At 44.7% G+C, this 23192-nt stretch overlaps 1 protein-coding gene across 2 annotated transcripts; it reads right to left on the reverse strand.

Moving 5' to 3' along the window:
* Positions 1-45: 45 nt before the first annotated feature.
* nrbp2b (nuclear receptor binding protein 2b) lies at positions 46-23119 on the reverse strand. Of its 2 annotated transcripts, none has more exons than XM_084703551.1 (18): positions 22453-23119; positions 6843-6965; positions 6589-6690; positions 6240-6329; positions 5988-6028; positions 5600-5694; positions 5295-5318; positions 5013-5093; positions 4610-4665; positions 4290-4385; positions 3652-3784; positions 3446-3548; positions 3299-3349; positions 3002-3137; positions 2806-2859; positions 2514-2577; positions 2310-2365; positions 46-2191 (listed from the first exon to the last, which is right to left on the reverse strand). In XM_084703551.1, the coding sequence occupies exons 1-18, from the start codon at positions 22570-22572 to the stop codon at positions 2105-2107; spliced, it is 1512 nt and encodes a 503-aa protein (XP_084559677.1). In that variant the 5' UTR covers positions 22573-23119; the 3' UTR covers positions 46-2104. The 2 variants fall into 2 exon arrangements, with proteins under 2 accessions (XP_084559677.1, XP_084559676.1); XM_084703550.1 differs by having other exon boundaries at positions 5013-5117.
* Between the last annotated feature and the right edge of the window lie 73 nt (positions 23120-23192).

Genomic DNA, 23192 nt, shown 5'->3' on the forward strand with positions numbered 1-23192 from the left:
TGTCCAAGGTTTTTAGTTCAAAAAACACTTCACACTACACAACTCTTCCGCATGTCACATAATATCATTTTATTGGATTCAATCACAGTACAATATTGAACAGAGGGTTAAGCAGAACACACCCAAAGCTTACATTCATTCAACAAACTTGGGACGAAGTTGAGTTACTATGACAGAAAAATGACTGATATGAATTAATTTCAGTCTAAACATTCTTTCTTTTCTTATTTCCCCTTCGGATCCGATGGTGATGTTAATGACAAGGCAATCTTGAAGAAATAATAATAACAATACAAATCTGTACAGTTTTTGAGTTATTAAGACATGCAGATGCAAAGTATCAGGTCAGATTGTGAGCCATTGTGTGCGTTTGTTAAAAGTAAACCCCTTGCAAAGCCACAAACACGTATCTACACCCTACAGATAGTGTTCATATATCTACACCATGTGTGAGAAAAGGCTTCCTTTCTCACAGACAAGCTGACAGGATGCTTGTCAGACACTTTCCGAATATTTAAAGCGAAAACTATACAAGTCAGTAGTGCAATTTGTTTTGATATTGCAGGTTCACAGACAGCGTAACAAGCTAATGTCATATAGTTAACAGGTTTTGATACTGAATGAATATACGGATCAAAATGTATTAGGGAAATTCACAAATATTGTTCCCAAATCCCATTTCCCCAACTTATCAGTTTACTAAAAGACAATTAAATCCCAAATTTTGGGGCATAAAATCCCATACCCATTAGTTATTTTGAATATTGGATACTCCCTTGGCATAAAAGATGACAAACTCTTTTGTAAACACTTTATTCACTCTATATGCCCTCTTTATCATAGAAAGTGTATCATATCACATATGTAAATATAATTGTAATCTTCTGAGTTACGTAATGGCAGTTTACTGAACAATAGTAAATTAGCATGTGTATTACATATTACTTTACTATTACTATGTAATACGCATACTAAGGACGCAAACACACTACATTGTTGTAGATGTTATGGGCTGTTATTGATGTCAAATTAGATATAATAACATACTAGAATTCAATGAACTGCTTTCCCAAATATGTGATTTTCACAGGCTGATGTTGTGGATAAAATAAGATAGCTTTCTGTTAACTCCAAATTCAACTTATGTAATGTATCAGAATATTTACCAAGAGACTGTCATTCAAATCTTTACATCAAAACTACTGTGGTCATGGGTATTTTGTCCAATGTGGATTGCCATCTTAGGCACTTTGCAAGTCTTTGGCTTTCAGAGCACTTTTACAGGGAAACCCCCTTTAAGAGTTTTACAGGCAAAGAGAGGCATTGTCTCATTGCTGATCAATACTAATGCATGGAGACTTACTGAGGCATTTGCAGTTCTGGGAGAAAAGTGTCTGGCCTAAGTGAATAGTAGTACTAGACCATTCATATGTGAACAAAAACTGTGCAAGGCTCAGACAACAGTTAAACAAGAAAAGACAAGGAAAATAATTCTGTGTTGTGAACATTGCCTGTGCATGATGGACGGATTATAAGTTGTGATAAAATTGGCTATGTAATGACTGAATTAGGTAAACATAAAAATAAATTAAAAAATAATTACATGAGTGGCAAACCACAACAATTTTAGGGTGTTATAAACTCGGATTCTGATTAAAAGAACACATAAAAATGTAGCTGTCATATCAGATGTCTGGAAGGGAGTATATCTATTCAAATAGTGTCAATATTGAGAGCCGTATGTCATGAAGACATCTTAAGGCATGATAGCCCTTTTAGGCAAGGGGATGGGGAGGGTGGGGGGTTATCAATCTTCCACTGCATTGTGGGATAGTTAAACACAGCCATCACTCCTGTGGTCCTCCAATCAGGAGGTTGCTTCCTGTTCTTGCCTCCGCTCAAGCCCGCTCTCTCCAAACCCCCCAGGATGTTCTCGGGCCTTCAGGCTCAGCTTCTAACCACCTGTGTTAATCCTCCCATGCCCACGCTGGCCCCGGCCCCCTCTGATCCCGGCTGATCCTGCCTGCTGCCCCCTCTCTCACTCTGGGACGAGTGGTCAAAGCCAACGGCCCCTCTCTCTGGGCCAGCCTCCACGGGGGGGGCCTCACTGTGTGCTCCCCGAGGCCAGCGCTCTGAGCCTATGTCTGCCGAGAGCATCTTCCAGGAACCCCGCCAGCTTATCACAGTCCTCCTGTAAGGGGGAGAGAGCATGACATCATCAGGGCCTGCTCTAGGCGACAAGGCAGGCAGGGGGTGGAGTTGGACAGCTATAATATTGTGTTGCCCACCTAGTCTGTAGATGTACCTACCTCACTTATGAAGGCGTAGTGAACAAGTTCATTGGCAAGGTCTTTGGAGCAGTCAGCTGAAATATTGAAACAAGATTTAGATACATGTAGATAGATACAATAGCTTAGAATTTAAATAATGTATTATTTGTTAAGAGGTAAACTAGAGAATATGCTTACAGACGAAGAAAAGTGACCATAATGGTGGTGTGCTTGTGAACTCACTTGGAAGGATGTCACAGCTGAGCTGTCTATGCAGCTTGTCATCCATCTTCAGAAACAGAGACAGCTACGGAGAAAGGGACATTTCATTTCATAAGCCTATGAATGATTTGCTACCAAATGATTTGTTCTAGTACTAATCAAAGAGTATATTTTTTAATAAATTAGGATATGAAATAAGTTATTGAAACTGTGTAATGGAGAACAGGCATCTATTTCTGATTTTATGATTAATGAGAAACCGAGGAAGAACATGGCAGTTAACATCTAGAAATAGGTTGTGTTTGTAGCTCACGTGAGTTTTGGTCCCTTCTTCATTTGATTCCAAGTTACAGTGCATCTGGATCACCTGTAACACACAACCAGACTGTCAGTGTTCCAGAGCACCAAGTAAGCACCAGTAAGCAGTGCCCTGGAACACTGACACTGTGTGATACAACCACACACCACCACACACACACAAACACATTCAGAAAGCACCACACACACACCTTCCTGGACTCAGTCTCTTGCGGTTCTGGGGTGGGAGTCTTCACGGTCTCCACCTGCTCCTGAGACAGAGACAGGGCACGCGGGACAGGGTGGGGGCGCGATGAGGCAAAGTTCATGAGGGGGTAGATCCCATTCCTGAGAAAATGGAGGTCAAAAGTAAACATTACGTTATTTTCTCCACTTAGATTGACTATTTAAGTTTAGGTTTATCAGTTAAGTTTAACATTCCAGTGCTGAATACAGCCCTCGGCACTCAATCTGAGGAGAGAGATCAACTGAGAAGAGTTGGATCTTACTTGACATCCTCCAGGAACTTGTCCAGCTCCAGTGGAGACACGTGAGAATACCTGTGGAAAAGAATAATGTGAAGATCGATCAAAGTATTTAAGTTTGACATCTATAGGTGGCCCCTGAAGGTGTATAGTGACATAGGGGGTTCTCACTTAAGCTGCACTCCTGCACGGTCGTGGTGTTTGATTTCCGCCATGACAGCGTTGGGGTCGAAGGACTTGGTCTTCTCTTCCACACAGTTCTCTGGCAGCAGGTCTACAGAAAGGCACAGTCAACAAGGAGGTGACCTTTTAACCTTATCACCCTTTAAGGGGGAAAGATTTGAATGAACTGAACATCCCAGAATGGAGAGACTCACACTGGTTGCTGATGAAGCAGTGTGCGGCCAGCAGCTTGAGGGAGTGGACCTCAAACAGCACGCGGTGAAACAGCAGGTCGTGGGCAGTGGGACGCAGCTTGGCCTCGTGACGCACACACGACTGGGTGAACTCCTACAGGGCAGAGAGGACGGACAAGCTTAGGCTGCATGTAGGAACCAGAGGATTGTGCTCGCTCAGAAGGAAAGAGAGAGAGAGAGAGAGAGAGAGAGAGAGAGAGAGAGAGAGAGAGAGAGAGAGAGAGAGAGAGAGAGAGAGAGAGAGAGAGAGAGAGAGAGAGAGAGAGAGAGAGAGAGAGAGAGAGAGAGAGAGAGAGAGAGAGAGAGAGAGAGAGAGAGAGAGAGAGAGAGAGAGAGAGAGAGAGAGAGAGAGAGAGAGAGAGAGAGAGAGAGAGAGAAAGATAGAGTTAATGGCAGAAAGAGAGAGCAGGGAATAAGCAGCTGCTGTGAAACTGAAAGTCCCCCTACTCTGACACATATTCTAGGTTCTTCCAATCTGAATCATGTTATCAAAAACTGTTAAAGGAGTCCGACTGTCTCTGGCTCTCTGACAAGCAGAAATCGGACTGGGCCGCTTGGCTGGTCAGTATCTGGGACAGGAAGCCATGTGCAGCACTCACTCTCATCAGAGGGTCCTCCAGAGACTGGCCTGCGTTGGAGATAGCCTCCTTAGACACGACAGCATCCCCGTTGGCCTGGATCTCCAGCACAGCCATCTGGACATAAACACAGCCCAGACAGAACATGTGATCATGATGGGTACTCGGGCACAACTATGAAGGCCTCTCAAAAGTAGTCAGTCTTGTTGAGACCAAATCTGCCACATATATGTGCATGTTCTTACACAAACACACACACTAACACACACACAAACACACACTAACACACACTAACACACACACACAGTCCATCTGCTGAGTGTTGGGTGGGTTTCTTTCACCTCCAGAGCACAGATCCCAAAAGAGAAGATGTCAATGGCATAATCATCCTCCTCCGCTAGAAATTTGAAATAAAGAGAGAGAGAGAGAGAGAGACAAAAGGAAAAGGGAACACATTTCTAACTTCAGCCAAGAAAGAGTTACCTTCAGACTCCAACAACAAAAGAGTCAAGTAAGTACAGAAGGAGGAGCAGACGCTAATACCAAATGTATTGTTCAGCTGCATGACTTAGACTGTTGTAGGCTACACATACATCCTTTAGCGTTTTATCGATATTTTATATCCATTGTGGATATATTCACTGATGGTTATCATTATCAGGTAGCGGACTGGTTTATGCAGGCTGTGTCAGGAGACCAGAGAATGTTGGGGAGGAGGGAAGAAGGGGTGGGTGGGACACTCACTGCCATACTCTGGAGAGAAGAAGTGCAGGTTCCTCTGTTCGTCTCGGTGAGGTCGCACCTTACCACTGGCCCCCGGGAACACTTGTTGTGAGGGAAGATAGACGGCTAGAAAATCAAACCCAACTCCCAAAGACACCCAGGTCCTACAAAGCTACATTGGGATCAGATTGTAAGAAATTGTGTGCTGTAAATTAACCTTACAATGGTCTCCTCTAACAGATAGGGAAATGTTTGATAGGAAAGAGGAGAAGAATGATGAGCAGAACACCATATGGTTCTTACCATTCACAAACAGTCTGTGCCACACTGAGGAAAAGGCAGAATAAGGGTACTATTCAGTTTCATAAAGCCACATTAGCACTCTTCTTTGGACTATCAAGTATCAATGGAAATTGTACAAAAATAATGTGTACGTTGTATTCTCAAACTACAAGCTGCAGAATAAGCCTTATTTGCCTAGAAAGTCATTTTTTGTAACATTCAGGCCTGATATACTAAAATGATTTGAGGTTAAACCTAAAATATGGGAAATGTGATCAATTTGAATGTTTGTGGCAGTTACATAACAAGCCCATGGGGAGGCAGACCTGAGCCAATCTTGATAAGGCCGTTGTGTTGGATGAAGATGGTATCGCAGGTCAGGTTGCCATGGATAATCGGCGGGTCACAGGAGTGCAGGTAACTGGCAGTAAACAACAAAAGGGTTTTGGTCTCTCGGGAGGAAGTGAAAACACACATCTATCAGCTCAGACACCTCGATATTGTCTACCATGGCCTGAGGCTTGCTCAGATCCTAATCCGGATCTGGAGGGAAGGGAAGGGAGGTAGGACGAGCAGGAAAGAGAGAAGGAGAAAGATATAGAAAGAGGGAAATGGAAAGAGAAACTGAGAGAGAAATGCAAAAACTAAGAAAAGGGGAGGTGGTGGGGGTGGGGGGGGGTTAGGGAAAGAGTGCTAGTGTGTTGCTGCTCTTACCTAAGGGCAGACAGTATCTGGGTACACCACCTCTTCCACGCCTAGGGTGTATGACAGAGAAGCATGAGTGTCACACCATTAAATATTCTACTGGATCCAGTGACTACTAAGTGACACATTTGCTTATGAAAGCACAAGTTGATAAAGATCTGCCATCCTGCAGCCCTGAATCCTGCATAGACTGGTCTTCCCACCACTTCAAGGTGGGCTGAGGCATACTGAATGCACATAATCAAATGGGCTGAAACTGACCTTGACGTTCATAGTCTTGTGGTTTTTCTTGGTTTTCTTGAGAAATTGCTTCAAGCTACCAGAGGACATGTATTCTGTAATGAATATGACCTGTGGCACATGGATGGAAAGAGATAAGGACGCAATAAGCAATGAAGTAGAGAGAGAGAGAGAGAGAGAGAGAGAGAGAGAGAGAGAGAGAGAGAGAGAGAGAGAGAGAGAGAGAGACAGAGAGAGAGAGAGAGAGAGAGAGAGAGAGAAAGAAATAGAGATAGATAGAGAGAGAGAGAGAGAGAGAGAGAGAGAGAGAGAGAGAGAGAGAGAGAGAGAGAGAGAGAGAGAGAGTTAATGGCAGAAATGTGTCACAGACCCGAGCTTGACTGTCCCTCATATCCAGCCAGTACTTGTGGAACTTGACAATATTCGGATGTTCCACCTGCATCAGGTTCTCAAACATCTCCTTGATCTTCTCCTGCAAGAAAGAGATCAGACATGGAGGAGGTAGTCAGTGGTCACATGCTGATCCAATGCCTTATGCTTTAGTTTACTGGGCGGATGCACATTTGTACACGTATATCCTCTTTGGATAAAGTGATAGATATCTGAGTTTACTTGATTACTTACCTCTTGTGCTTTGAAGACCTTCCTGTCAGAGAACAGCACCTCGTTCCAGACAACCTCCACCCCCTCCTCTGTGTCCATGGCCAAGGACGCGCTCTCCACACCTGGGACATTACCCTGACTGACCTGCAGGGGGAGACAAACTCCACGTGAGCCTCCTCATTGGTGAATGAATAAGTATCTACGACCGGTGGTTTGTTCTAGGCATCATCTGCAAGTATAGCTGCTATGATGATCACTTAACGGTTTCGAAAGGCAGTCACACATACACACACCTCACTGGCGACGGTGTCTCTCGAGGAGACCTATATTAATGAGACTAGGTAAGGCACATCTGTCTCATGTCAAAGCCATTGACTCCAACATCATCGAGTACCAGCATACATCCATGCAGGGGCTGAACAGGGTTTTATGTAAACAGGATCAGTGGAGATGAAATCAAATATACAACTCCTTTGCACTGAGGCATTTTAACCGCCATTAAAAAGCAGTGTGACCATCTGTAACGTGATGATGTAAAAACACACGAGGGGCTCAGATCAGAGCTACTGCTGGAGCACAGAGAGATGGATTAAAAAGAAAAGGGGGGAGGAGGGGGAGGAGGGGGAGAAGGGGGAGGGGGAGAGGAGAGACTATGAATGAGGGATTTGGAAAAGAGGGAGAGTGAGAGACATTGAGAGAGCTTGAGATAATGAGGAAAGCAAGAGATTTAGGAAATGAGAGAGAGAGACATTGAGAGAGAGAGAGAGAGAGAGAGAGAGAGAGAGAGAGAGAGAGAGAGAGAGAGAGAGAGAGAGAGAGAGGGAGAGAGAGAGAGAGAGGAGGTGAACGAGTATGTGCCATGAGATTTTGAGGACAGTGACTCAGGGAGTGAGCCCGGCTGGGTCAGATGGGGAGATGTACTGTTTGTGTCTGGGTCTGTGCTCTGGCAGTCAGAAGCAGCCCTGGGCTCTATTACATATGCTTCGCATGAGAACGCATGAACCCAGAACAGAACAGCACAGTCCCACAGAACAGAACAGTTCCAGAACAGACAGTCAGATAGGGTCGCTCATCATACTCACACATAAACACAAACACACACACACTTCCAGCCCTTTCACCTGATGCTCACTTAACACATACTTTTGTGAGCTATAGGTCACAAAGGCCTTGCCTGCAAACAAATCAGGACAAACCTGTTCCTGACAGACACAAGGAGGCAGTTTGAATACCATTCGTAGAGAATTACATTCCAACTTTATGATGTCGCAATGGCACAAACAAAATCTGTAGCATTCTCCTACAGTAGATAACATGAAAACACAAGCTACAGTATACTGTATGATACAACAGTGTTTCAACAAGACAGGAATGGCTTTTTACGAAGCAGGAGGGTTGTTGCCGTGGCTACTAAGCCATGTTTTTGTGACAGGCTGCAACACATCTTTACTCTAACATTCTTGAACCTCCTGGATGCAATTACCTGTCTTCAACCTAACAGAGTCTCTCTCCATTATGTTGCTCTATCTTTAGTCCAGAGGGAAAGTCCTTCACTCTCAGCTACCTAAAGCCTCGTCTCTGTTTTGTGTTGTAAGTGCTGTTTATGTTTTCACAATGGCAAAAGCTTCTTTACTTTACTAATGGTTGTTTACTTCTCTCCATACAATGAAAGGCATTCATTGAGAGCCTATGGGTAGAGGTTAGAGCACATGTGTAGTTAACAGAGGACCAACCAGCAAAACACATATTTTCATGGATTCCTCAACAACAGAAGACATCAGGTTAATCAAGGATTCACAATGGTTTCCATTTCCACTCTTGAACAGGGATAATATGAGTAAATGAACCTAGGAACCCTGCTCCTGTCCTATTAAATAAGGCCCATATGACAGCAGCTCCTGTCCCACTGGCCTTCTGCCAGATGGGCTTGACTCCAGTTCTTCCCAACCAGTACAACTCTCTGGTCAGGAGGAGTGGGCGATTGGCACATGGTGAAAACCATTCCTCTAGAACCTGAGGCAAACTTCCAGGGACTACCCTGTTAGAAAGACAGAGACAGAGAGAGAGACAGAGAGAGAGAGAGAGAGAGAGAGAAAGAGAGAGAGAGAGAGAGAGAGAGACAGAGAGAGAGAGAGAGAGAGAGAGAGAGAGAGAAAGAGAGAGACAGAGAGAGAGAGAGAGAGAGAGAGAGAGAGAGAGAGAGAGAGAAAGAGAGAGAGAGAGAGAGAGAGAGACAGAGAGAGAGAGAGAGAGAGAGAGAGAGAGAGAGAGGGGAGAGCTGCCTCAGGCAGAGCTGCGTCAGGCAGAGTGTGTGACTGACCACACAAGATGCTATTAATATCACTGTTTCTTCAATACCTAACGTAGGATTTAAACTTCATACCAAATCTTTCCCAAGAACTGTAGGCCCATCTAGACACCCGAAGCTCTGCCCATCTCCCTGAACGCAGGGCAGATCCGATCTCATTCGGAGTGTGGGAGGAGCCATGATCATGTAGAGCATGAGATGACATATAATCTGGGTTTTTCTGCTCACTCAAAGATTATATTCTGATTGTGGGTATTATAGGCTAGGAACACAATGGTCTGACATTCAGACACCAGCAACTGACAGATGTGCAGACCGTCGAGCACACAGAGGAGGGAGAAGGGTTACACGGCCTTCCCCAGACTCCATGTTTCAGTGGTTGTTTATTTTCTCTAGAATTCTGTGAGAAAATAACAGCAACCCCCTGTTGCCGGGCGGACTAGACTTCCTGAGGATCTAACAGGGTCTGGACTGGTGTTATGTCATGGTTCTACAGGAACCAGTAAACAAACTGTGGCAACACAGCACTATCATTGGGTGTGCCGAGGAGGTAGGGTCAGGGTGGGGGGAAGTAGAATATTTGGTCCTCATGTTATTACAAACCCAACTCTATTCCGATGTGTTCTGTTTAGGAGTGAAGATAGATTACTGATGGAGGTAACCTGAGGTAGCTCTCTGGATTTTGAGGTTTTAGAATGCCCACAGAGATTCTATTATGCAAGCAAAGGGCTTTTACAACTTGGTTTTATGGCATGTTTTTACTCACAAGAAAAAGATATCCTGAAATTATATGTCGCAACTCCTGAAATATCCCTTGTGGGTTGAGATTTCTAGGAATAGTTGCATCATATCCTGTAGTATATGAGTACCAAGAAGAAATCCAGAACATCTTAGCTTTCCCATATGATTTGATAGAAAAATACTATGTCCTAGTATTGATTGTGTAGTGATGATAATGAGGATAAGGGTAATGACATAAAAGACTAACACCAACTGCCTGCTGTCTTTGCAAGCAGGGCTATCTAGGGAGCAGAGAGGTAGCTTGCAGGGCTGGCTGGCTGGTGTCTATCCACCTAGTTTTTCCCTCTTCTAGATCCACAGATCCACTGTGTGTGAGCAGCTCAGGTAAATGTGGCGTGAGACTTTCTACCGGATCCTGTCTGAGCCCGGCTGATCAACACAGATTACCCATAATTCAATGGCATTGGCCGTCACCTTGGTGACACCAATGTTTGCAAATGAGGTTGGCCGGGTTGAAGACAGGGTGAGAATTGCAACTGGGCTTTAAACAGTGCTTTATCCGGCATCCATTTAGGTAAGGGGTCAGCTTGTTTACAGTTTAGGATCGGACACGTTATATAACCTTAGATTCAAATAATACAAGGAGAGATGACTGAATATGCCTGACTCCCCTGAAGATAAGATCACAGAAGCATTTCTGGGAAAATAACAATATCTCAGTTATCAGTACATGAATGTACTGAGAAGAGATCCCTGTCCCATTTGATGGCACAGGGCCAGAATGCTGGTTCACTGTGAGAGGGTCTGGAGACAGACGGATGAATAAGGCAGACGGTGAAAGGAAAGGGAGGAGGGAGATGAAGGAGAGAGCAAAACAAAGGAGAGAGAGAGTGAGAGAAATAGAGAGAGTAAGGATAGAGGGAGAGCGAGAAATAGACAGAGAGACTAAGGATAGAGAGACAGAAAGAGAGATGAGCGCAGAAGGGTGACGTCGCAGAGACAGCTCATCGACCTACACGGTCGTCTCTGTAGCATCACTGTGAAAGAACGAATACTAGAGAGAGCGTCTTTGTCTGGCGGGATACAGTTTGTGAGTCCCAGCCTGGCCCTGACAAAGACCCTAGTCTGCTACCTTGGTTGTCTCGCCTCCTCTCGGCCTGCTCCCACACAACATCACATTCCCTGATGATCAGCCTCACTGTACATTAGGTGCCCCCACCACTGCTGCTGCCATCAGCGTCACATACTGTAACTCACTGATAAGAGTGGCTTTGCCATAGATCTTTGCCTCTGGTTCTTAACCTGAAGAAATCTGTTGTACGTTGCGCAATGTTTATGCAGTCGTACAGCCAGGCTATGTAAATGACTTGGTATGTGCTGGCTCCATGCCTCGTCTCCCTGAGGTGCTGTGCTCGGATCGGAGACAGTGCGGATAAAACACCAGAAACACTCCACGGTGGGTAGGTGGGGACAATACAGCATGCAAGGTTGTAAAACAATCCCAGCAGATAAAAAGACACCTAGGGAGAGGACCCCATTATCTTAAAAGGTTTTAGGATGAGCATGGGATTGGCCAACTATTACGTCATGTTTCTTTGTGTGTCTTTGTCGGCCTTGTCTGTCTGTAAACTGCCTTCAAAGTGAATATGAATCTTGTGAATAACATTGATGGAGGGTCAGTGTTTGCTCATTTCAGGCCTCACCACATCTTGTTTTCACAGTTTTTTTCTCAAGATTCCAGCTATTCAATCCTTTTTCCAAAACAAACCAGACTAAAGCACTTTCAGGGGACAAACAAGGTCAGAGCGGAATTTGCAAATGGACCTTCCCTCCTTCGTGATTAGATATTACAAAGATTAGCCTTCATCAGGTCTCACTTCTTCATTTTCTCGGAGGCGAGTCAAGCTCTTTACACACAGGAATGCCTGATCCAGACACAGGCAGCAGGGGGGTAGTGATGGGGGTGGGGTCCTGATCCCACTGCTCTGTAGCTCCGTACCAAAACAAAGAACCACTGGATATGAAACTCAAAGGAGGGAGCTGGAGAAATGATTCCTCTAAGACTCTTTTGGATGACTCTTCTATGAGAGTCTGGTAAAGAAGGACTATATTCATCCAACTCTTCAACAACTTTTTGGTTGTATTTAATCATAGACTGGCACTTCTCTGTCCACTTGTGAAAATGACAACCCAACCTGAAGAATGTTGGGTCTTAGCCACCTTGAGCTCAATCTCTTATCTGAACAATACTGAGCTTACTAGGCAGCCTCCAAAATCATATATAAAAAGCACTTATTCTCCATTCCATTCAAATGTAACTCCATGAAACCCACTTGTTTTATGAAATGATTCTCTGGGTTAAAGAGCCATCAGTCTTCCCTGTCTGTCCAGTGCTGTGGTGTTTCTGTCTCCACCAGCGTAATCCGATGACACTGGCTTCATTGTTCTTCTTCCTGTGTCTGTCTTCTGTCACTAAGCCACATGTTCCCTGTCTGACGGGGACAAGGAGCACTAAAATCGTATGTCACGTTTGCTCTACGGGTGAAAATTCACCCTTACTAGTGTGATACGCATGAACTATGAGTTGTGAACAGTCTCAAGAGCATGTGAGGAAAGTCACCCCGTTTGTTTCTCTTGGAGAATCCAGATAAATTAGTCTTTGATCTCGCCTTCACCTCCAGAGGAATGTTTGTGAATATATAATCTAAGTGTGTGTGAGTGTGTATAGGGGGTGGGGAAGAGTGGGTGTGTGGGTGTGTGTGTTTGTGCGTGCGTGCCTGTTGTCACACGCCTTTTTTTTAACACTGAGTCAGTCTGAGAAAATGAGTGTGAGTTAGTGGGGGTTTGTGCACTTCAGTGTGCCCATGTGGTTGAGTGTGTGTACAGTTTGTGTGTTTTTCTTCTTTAAATCTGTAACCTATGTGTGCTTTTCCCCACTCCCTCTTAAGCACATACAAACAAACACACAACGGTAAAAGGCCCAGCACTTTGCAGCTGTCAGATACAGCTTACTATCAACCCTGCCTCCTTCTCAGGGTCAACCTCTACAGTTGAGACAATAGCTGATAAGACCATTTATTTGCCTCTCATGACTTGAGAAGAGAAAATCAAAGGAAAGAACATTTCTTTTGAAAATGACTGTATATACTTTATCAACATAACCACTAAAAAAGAACCTCATCATAACACTGGCTTGACCCCAGATCCATGATTGTCATTCCTTTCAGACCATTTCATTAATTAAAGACAATGCAACAATAACATCTTGATTACAGTAGATAATTGCTAATTCAATATATTAAATTATTCTGCCCTACACTGCATTCTTCCTTCCTGTCTTCCTTAAAGAAGGAAGTAATCAAGTATGAGTAGATGCGTCACAAGTAACTATGTTGAGAAGCACGTGTTTTACTATCAAATTATGGCAAGATCAGAGATTAGAATACCTTTGAGAAGAGGAGGAAGTACAGATTTTCTTTAAACGGGGCCCATGTGAACAACATTAGTACCCGAGGTGAAGTGAGCTACTTAAAACAAGGAATGTGAGAGGGGAAAGTGGACGGCATTCTCTGCTCCTCATCATTGCGCTTCTAAAATGGAGGTGAAAGGAGGTGTTCCCTCCTGCCCCCCTTCCCCCCCTGCCCCCCCCCCCCCCGCCCCTCCTGCTGGGGTAAGTCTCGCGTAACAAGCTCGACCCCTCCCCCACACACCAAAAGACCTCCATTTAGAGTGGAGTTCATTCCAGACCGGGCTCCCATATGGCTCTATAGTGTAGGGTCACTTCGACAGGGACACGTTGGAGGGATTACCACCAATGTGTCATATTGGCTACTGCATATATCATACTTCGTAGAGCTGTTGTCCAATTTCACCAGCAACACTTACATTACTCGACCCCAACCCATCGGCCCAAAGCCAGCCGCCTCCTCCCCTTCCCAGGAGCAACATGTGCTACTTGATACAGAGAGTTGAGATACCTCTGAAATAACACTAACATGGATAAATATAGAAAAGTCGGTACTGCCTACAAAAATTACATTAAGAATGTATATGCAACATTAAGGAAGGATAATGTCGAGTTTATTAAGCAAGTATGTGTTTTAGGATATGTGTTCAGGCTGACCTTATTCTGGCACCTGTCCCATTCTTTAGGAACATCTGGCTACGTTCCTGAAAGGACTTGTAAGGACTGGTTGGAAGCACTCCTGTATTAAAGTTCTCTATAAAGACCGGCAATAGCGGTTTTCTGGATCACTCAATTCCTATCTTCAAAGCACAGAACCCAGAGGTTACCACCGTTCATCATAAGCAGTGGCCAAGAGGGTTTACTTGGGGTAACATGAAAAACAGAGACCTGGCATAGGTGCAGAGCACGGGCAAGCTCAGCAGAGGCCCAGTTTCAAAATGTGATGCAAAGGCCAGTTACTTTAAGAGCTCGAGCCGGGTTTCATGCACTTTATCTCACATCTCTGCCTTATTTCAGAGCCAGGAAAAACCAAACAATAGGACAGAGTGTGTAAACCATAGTATCTTAACAGTGGAGTGATTGCATTTGAGTAAGCAGTTGTCAGGCTGAAGGGCAAAGTTCCTAAGATCTACTGTTCTTTTTCTACAGTTGTAATTAGTGGCTCGTCCTGAAGCTCATTAAGATGACCCCATGGAGAGATGGAGAGACAAAGAGACAAACAGGAGAGAGAAAGAGAGAGATTGACAGAGAGAGAAAGACAGAGAGAGAGGGGGGGGTGTACAAAAAAGAGAGTTGAAAAGTTGAAGGATAGAAAGTTGCAGAGCGAGCATTTGTGTTCATTGGCAGTGTGGTACTGGGTATCCGTTCAACCCCCTTCCTTCCTGTATGTGTGTGTGTGTGGGGGGGGGGGAGCTGACCGCTCTCTCCCTGTGGGGGAGGGGGGGCAGCTAAACACTCTCTGAGTGACATACAGAGCTGCCCCCCCCCCCTTCACCCGGGAGTCTAGAGGTCTTTGGCATAGTCCGCTCTGCATTTAAATGCCGTCACCACACCCCTTCAGATAGTGAGAGAGATGCTTTGAGCTTCCATTAGTTGAATAATAGAAGACAAAGATGGATAACAGCGTCTGAAAGGGCTCCAGCCCTGGGGAGTGAAGCTTGAGGGGGGGGGGGGGGGGGGTGATTCAACACTAGGCCTGTAGGATGTTTTTATTCACTCCTGCGTTCATACGCGTTGTCGCTACGTAGAAAGCCATTCAGACTGCAAACTTTCTGTTTAATTTATAAAGCCTTTCTCTGATTTTTAGGTGTCACATCACGTTTCCCTTTGCTTCCTGCATGTAAATGACCTGCTCACACTTCCTGTGGTCCTGGCCACGGCAACCAATAAGAGATGTGTTCAAATTTGAATACTAATCTCTTCTAATCCCCTGTGCATGGAGGACGGCAGTCGTTTCATGACAGAGTGAGTGGGGTGGGTTGTCGTTTTCTCTGCTAGCAAAGATAAAAGAAACGTCTCAGGGCCGACAGAGGCATTGACAAGTTTGGATGATCCTAGTGATTCATGAGGCCCAGGGCCCTCTTAAGATTGTGGAGCGTTTGACCAGATCTAGGCCCAGTTGTTACTAGTCCAGAAGAGACCATTATGACGAATGATAGAATGAAAGAATCCTTTGATCCCCCTGGCTTGATGGATTAAGATCACTCAGTTTCCCCTCTCATTCCAGTGACATGGATCCTTCATTTGTTTAAGTGACCGGGAGCACATTTCTGTTGTGTTCCATTGTGGGGTGGTTTATTCTGGGTGTATGTTTACACAACCATCCCCAAATCAAGTCAAACTTCAAAATCCAAGGTGGCGCCCCGCGGAGGAGATGGAGGTCACGACATTCTCAGGACCTTTAATCCTTTCCAACTCCCGCTACGTCCACCCTGGGTGAGGGGAAGGAAGTCAACCACCGGGGTCTCAACCAAGGAGATGAAATTGGTTTGAACACTTCTGTTTTACTTGGCTTTGGGGCCTTTTGAAATTACTTCCAGATAATAATACAGAAGATAATACATGCAAGCATGATCTAAAATCAGCTTTTATTCATAGAAACATAGTCTGACATGGAATGTGATGAAGATATTAATATTTAATCACAACCGGTAAAAGAGAGAATGCCAGCTAGCATTGACAAAGTAGGCATGGATAAGTGGCAGCATCAGCCAAGTTAAATTATGCAAATCCTGAAAGCACAGTATTCAAAACTGAGGTATACTGTATGGCAACCCTGATGTCTGGAATGAAGCCAACTGTTGCAAGCAAGGGGGAAAAAAAAGAAAAGATTAATGCAAAACAATAGCTTTAAAAAATCCCAGTGGAAGCCAGTCAGTTGAGTCAAAGCTGAGTCAAAGGATGACTCTGATGTTTTACTAAAAGTCAAAATGCTCTCAGACTAGTGCGTATCCGGGGGCGACAGGGTTGGCATGTGATACGCGCTGCCCTGACAGCCCTGTGACATGCAACGTGTCGGCCATTTCTAGAGGATACCTTTCCATGCCCCCGCAGCCCAGGGGGGTTGCAGATCCCTTACACAGAAGCAATGATGGAAGCGCTGGCAGGACAGGTAGTTCCCCCTCCCCCAACATCACATCTGATGCCTGGGAGAGGTGGGGGGGGGGGGATTCATCAATGGATGCTGCTATCTCATATTTCACTTTCAATACGAGTTCACCAGATCCACAGAAGCCATGTGGTCAACAACTAAATTGACTCTTTTGAGGCCTCGAGACAACCGCCACCACACACTCATCACCTACCAAAGGACTGAAGAGAACAGCTATAATTTGAACCTTCTTCAGATCCAGTGAGCATGACCTTGATCAGATAGGAAAGGCAATTTAATCAGCAGCATGGGAGAGACAGGGAGGTGTGTAATGGTTAATGACATCCCATAATAGTGTGTGCTGAAGGCCATCTGGTTGGCTCAGCTGACGCCACAGAGACGGCTTCATGTTGTGTCCTGGCAACAAAAACCACACTTGTGCACCTGACAAAAACACACATCTTAACCCATGAGGATTACTTATTATCCCTCCTTCTCTCTTTCTATCTTTCTCTGCTCTCTCGCTCTCGCTCTCTCTCTCTCTGTCTCTGTCTCTATTTTACCATTTGTCTTTCTACTTCTTCTCTATTTTCTCTCGACTCTCACTTACACACAAACACACCCACGTTCCCTCTTTTCTCTCTCTCTCTCTCTCTCTCTCTCTCTCTCTCTCTCTCTCTCTCTCTCTCTCTCTCTCTCTCTCTCTCTGTCTCTGTCTCTATTTTACCATTTGTCTCTCTACTTCTTTTCTATTTTCGCTTGACTCTCACTTACGCACAAACACACACACACACCCACGCTCTCTCTCTCTCTCTCTCTCTCTCTCTCTCTCTCTCTCTCTCTCTCGCAGAAACAGCACCCCCAGGAAAACCCAAGGACCATGACAGGCCCATTATGGACATGGGCCAGTGTTGGTATTAGACTACAGCCTGATTCCCTGTACCTGCTGGAAGACTCACGGCCCGAGGCTAACCTACAGTGGTCAACATCCCTGAAACTGGGCACAGCCATGTGCATGTTTCCAGGTTACACACTTCTGTGGGGTTGCAATATACCACAGAACAGCATCAATGGGGAGGTGAGGGTCACCTGGAGCTGGGAAGTGCACAGCTGAAATTGGCTCATAAAATAGGCCATAAAACACATCACGCACAGGTCAGTTTCATAGTGTGAACAGGACAATACTGGATGGTTCCCCATTTCCTTCATGAAAAACACCATCATTAGATCATATTTGATCTGTGTGCCAACTGTGAAGCAAATCAAACGCACCTCAAGTACTTTTAAATGCTTTCATGTAATTGATGTCTATAATTGAACCAGGTCTAACCCATAACACACACTCATTCTGGCCTGCACCAGTTGTAGCATGCGAAGGCTGATCACATATCTGTCTGACCCGCTCGGATACTCGGATACTAGTATAACACACCTCCGCCGCAGTGACATAAAACCATTCATAAATCTTGTGGTACATGGGAGGCGAGAACGGCAATTAGTGATCCCCTTACACACACACACACACACACACACACACAAACACAAACACACTCACCATAAGTCTGTATGACAAATATCCTGTCAACACAGAGATAATAATGTAACATTTATCATTCAAAGCCAACACACACCACAGGCAGTTATGGTATGAATATCAGCCCATAGGCCTTCACATATAGTACATGATCTTCTTCATTCTAGCTGCTAGAATTCTGTTCAGCTTCCAGCTACCCTGTTCTCATTCTCTACTTTTGTCATTCAAATTTTGTCAAATGCACAAATCAAAAAAGCTTTTCTAACAATGACCAGAATCGGGCCGCCGAGCAAATTCTCTCATGTGGCAATGTAATTCAATCATCTTAAACATCCTCGGGCCACGCTTAACACCCTGGAATACAAACAGTCAAGGATTGTCAGATGAAAGCAGACTTCTTCCTGCTGAGTGCTTCTGCATGAGCACTGCATGCACAGAACACCAGGCTGACAGGGGGGCCTGGCCTGCTGGCCCAGGGCAGGACAGGACGTGCAACTACATTAACAGGAGTATGGAGGCGATGGCCTACGCTTGTCCCCGTTTCCCCTTGGGAGGAAATCTGAGCAAGTGTCATTCCAGTGGTGCAGCTGTCCCAGTGTGACGGCCAGGCAGAGCCAGGCCAGCGGGCCTGTGTCATTAGGAAGTTGTCAATCCTTAGAAAGATCCCCTGAAGCGAGGCAGCACTTACTGCCAGCCGTGACATGACAAGGGTTTACAGCGACGGCTATACCTGTGGCTTTGACCCTTGGTTGGATTGTTTGTCCTGACGACTTGAGGATGTAACCCATGGACAGTAGTCAGCATCCATGTGTAAACATACTGTAGTGAAATGTTACACTTCAACTCCTGATTGGAACCTGCAGATATGATTCTAGATAATAAAGTGTTCAAACGATCTAGTACATATGATTACATATTCGTGAAATATTAAAGACAGTAATTAATTTTCTGTGTTTCTATGTTAGAAACTGTGAAGTAAAATGATGCAAGCCATTTTGCTCCTGATTGGCAAGATGCACTTTATCTCTCGCCTTATAAACGACATCAAAACCTGCTTGACGACAGAATCAGAAGTTGCCATGGAGAAATACATACTCAAAGTCAATCCTAGACACTGAGGGTATCTACTTTGCCTGCCTGACTCACCAGGTCCCTGCGAGCACTGACACCTGAATTGAACTCTGGGTAACGCAGAGGGTCTTCGCAGAGAAAATAGAATATGTGTGGCAGTCACCAGACTCCCTCATTCCTCTGCTTTAACAGATTCCCTCTGGAGACAATCCATCACAGCATTCGTTAGAATAGGTAATAGGGTTGAAACAGGTTTGTGCATTTAGGGTTAGTATAGTGTACTATTTATTGTTATCTGTAATTTAGGCCGTTTTAGTATTAGGGTTAGTATAGTCTATATTTATTGCTATCTGTATATTTAGGAAGTTTCACTTATTTAAGCTCAGCATTGATGTAAATTGTGTTCCGTGTACTTATATGTTATGTTATGCCAGGTGCTTGCGTTGTCTTGTCTTAAGAATTTCAGTGCCCAGTCTAACCTTGTGTTGTTCTGTGTACCTGACATATAAAAGACTTGAACTTGAACTTCCAATCTACCCCCCAACATGACAATGCATAAATGGATGCAGGCAAGATGGCCGCCTACTACAACCCAAACATCTATTGAGTATTGACCCACATATCCAGCATGTGACCGCTAATGGGTTCCTCTCCAGATAGCAGGGTGGAGTGGGGAGGGTTAGGGGGTCATCAGCTTAGGGGGGTTCAGGCCAAGGGGGGTGAGGAAGGTCTGTCATCGAGAGGCCTATTCCATTCTGTCCTCATGCAGGCCTCCTCCTGCATGGTCCTGTGGTAATACCGCCTGCCTGGATATAGATACAGCTTTCTCACTCTGTGTCTTTGTATGACTTACTCTCCCTTTGTCTCTCCCTCTGTCTCTCCCTCTGTCTCTCTCTCTCTCATTAGACATGCTAGTCCAAGGCACAGACGGTGAGAGAACACTACAAAGGGCACAGCCACCAGGACTGCACCAGTAGTTTTTCCCTGCAAATGGTGCCGATGGGAGAGCAAAGAACTAGTTTGACCTGGAAGTCAGGATTTCAACATTTACAGATGAGGCAAGATGGGTTGTTTTGGAGTGGGGGTAGGGGTGGGGACAGCCAAAGACGTCGTCTTAATCATGTTCTCAGGGTTTCTCCTGTGTGTGCAAACCCAAGAAACAGGCAGGAACAAAACACCGCAATCACACAGTGATTCATCAAGAAGATAGCTGTGTAATCACTGGCAATGGAGATGAGTTGCTGAGTCGCTGAGTCCAGGCTTAGGTTTGGGGTAAGGACGCAGTATGAAACGAGCAAGAGTTGATTCATCCAGGAAGCCAGAGGGCAGCAAAGATACAATGAGCTGAAAGGGAGCTACACAAGGCAAGCCCCAGATAAAGCCCTGTTGCTGTTAAATGACAAACATCAATTGTCTGTCACTCAACAACAGCGCAATTGATGGGTGAGGTCAGAAAAGGCCAAAGAGGAAGGGGGTGACTTCATCCATCCCTTCAACACACAGTATCGATCTTGGCTTCGACTGACACAAAATTGCCTCTGTCCTCTTACAACATTGCGAAAGGTCTTTAGCCTTGACATCTTGTTTTAACTTTCTGCCTTCATGTTGATGTCAATGAAAAACCCAGATTTGAGCTGCCGTAGCCGACAACAGACGGTGTATGTGCCCCTATGTAAAAGTGTCATAGTACAGCTTCAACAGGCCAACGTGCAGCAAGCTGAGTGAAATCAATGCAGTGTTTGATGACTGTGGTAGGTTAATAGAGGCCAACCAACTCTTCAGGATACAACATTACGTAATCCAACACACCCACTGTTATTGCAGCCAGACTACCAACCATAACATGTGCCTACCACGTGACTAGCTCTCTAACCATGGAGATTTGTTTACAGGCAGAGCTACATAAAAGAAACCTGATAGTCTATTGTAAACTTTCCTATAATGATTTAGTTATCTAATTATAACTGATCATGGTTTGCTCATAGGAAGACACAAACACTTGAGACTGCAGGAACAGGCAAAGAGCAGCGGGACAATGCAACATCTAAACAGTGAAAACACGTTGTTTTCTATTGTTGCTAAGTACTAGTTATATATTTAAACAACACTAAACGATGGTGTGTTACTTACAACCATAGTACATCTGCTGTACAGGGCACAGCCAGAGTCCAGGCAGCTGGGAGGATAAGACACCAGTGTGTGAATGAGTTGGCTAGTAGGTGAGACATGAATGAAACCCCTATCAACTCTGACATTTGTACAGTAAGTAATGCTGCCATGTGGAAAAATAGGACAGTGTTGCATCTCACAGAGTTTATGTGTGTGTGTATGTGTGTGTGTGTATGTGTGTGTGTCTGTGAGGGATTGGGAGGTGACCCAGAAACAACAAAACACACTGACGGGTAATCAATGATTGGAAAAACACTGGGGCAGTGCTGGTGCTGATAATTTGTGTGTGTGTGTGAGTGTGTGTGTGTGTGTGTGTGTGTGTGTGAGTGTGTACGTGCAAGCGATCAAGCATCTCTGCGGCTGGTCAACGTGTATGTCATAAGAATGATCCTGTGTCTGACAGTGAGGTCAGCAGATTAAAGTTGCCGTAGTGGCTCCATGTGTAGAGTAAAGATAACCTTAAAACCGTTTAACGCCCTTATTAAATTTCACAGCACTGCCTCGACTGATGGCACCTCTTACTCTTCTATAAACGCTGCTTTAAGTTATTGTCCAAACTCTCATCAACATTCAACACACAAACACAAAATACTGTGGTGGACAAGAAGCATTGCTGTGACATTACGGACTAAATAAGACCCACAGAAGATGAGATGTAACTGCGTCTATCGCGTCAAACACAAAATATCACAAACATGTTCGTATCAGTCCGAGAAATACAGTAAACATTTGGCATGTTTTGAATCCATATCGAGATCATAATCAACAATCTTCATACTGTAACGGTCGCCCTGTTGTCAACACCCTTTTTGTTGCTTCAACAAGCCAACATTTAACCCAGCTGTGTTTCAAAGATAAAGGTAATGCTTTTCCAGGAAAAAAAACTCAACAATTGAAGGGCGGGAAATTAAAAGGGTTAAATAGCCCTTGTAGACCAAACCATTCACATCATGCGTTGGTTCGACAAAGCTGTCGTATTTCTATCCCCTGGCCTGGCCTATAGCCTCATACATACGGTTTCTGAACCTCTTTTTCTGCTGTCCCTGTATAAGCCCATACACATATTGCCATACGGCATTTACAATTCTACACTTTGGATGAGATGAATATCCCATATTTTGGATTGGCAATGGAGCCAGACTACGGTAGGATCCATGTCACAAGCAGATTATATCACGTTTTCTATATCCCAAATTGGAAATGACTGCCCAGAAGGTTAAGCTATGCAGAGAGCAGCAATAAACTGTCTACCTGCTCTTTCCGTTTCTGCCAGCGTCCGCATGGGCTTTCCTCCAGGATCTCGCTCTCATCCTCGCTCTCCTCCTCCTTTCCCTCCGACCCCGAATTCCTCTCCGGGACGGACATAGTCATTGTATTCCGTATTTGAAGATTCTTCCCTGTTGGTTTTCCCGAAAATCCTAATGCAGACGTTGCAGCTGTCTGAGCAGACAGTACAATTCCACACGACACCAGCCGTTTTGCTTTTTAAGCCCTCGGCGCTCAAAACATCTTGCACTGAGAAGTGGTAGCTGAATATTGTAAAGAATTGCCTTTCCCAATTATCACAATTGAAATGTCAACCGGACAATCAGACCAATACTCTTCTTCACCAGGACGTAAGAGTAGGCCTATAATAAAGTGAGAATCATTCGGAAATTGTCCCCGTCTATTCCGCGCGCTCAACTGCATGTAAAATAGATTGCGAAATGTTTTTGTTATCGCGTCCCTTTACAATTCCCACGTAGCCAACTGAAGGAATATAAAGCTATACATTAAAAACATAGCCTCATAATAAGTCTTTTCAGTTCTCCCTGTCTTCATTAATCTTCCGCATCTATGGAATGAAGTAATTTCTAACATCTCAAATACGCGTCATTGTGTTCGCTGAGAACGCAAAGGCTCCTCTCCAGCAACCCAGCGCAGAGGGATACCGTAAAGGGAAGAAGAGCTGCGCAATGTTGCCAGTACCGTAATAAGGTTGTTGGAGCTTT

This window comes from Hypomesus nipponensis, chromosome 8, assembly GCF_054491055.1.
Source record: "Hypomesus nipponensis isolate SF chromosome 8, ASM5449105v1, whole genome shotgun sequence".
NCBI lineage: Eukaryota > Metazoa > Chordata > Actinopteri > Osmeriformes > Osmeridae > Hypomesus > Hypomesus nipponensis.

Coding starts and splice junctions, on each gene's coding strand:
- nrbp2b (XM_084703550.1), bottom strand. CDS start 22,572: ATGACTATGTCCGTCCCGGAGAGGAATTCGGGGTCGGAGGGAAAGGAG. Junction 5,118..5,294: donor GCACAGACTGTTTGTGAATG/GTAAGAACCATA, acceptor TTGATTTTCTAG/CCGTCTATCTTCCCTCACAA. Junction 3,138..3,298: donor AAGTTCCTGGAGGATGTCAA/GTAAGATCCAAC, acceptor CCATTTTCTCAG/GAATGGGATCTACCCCCTCA.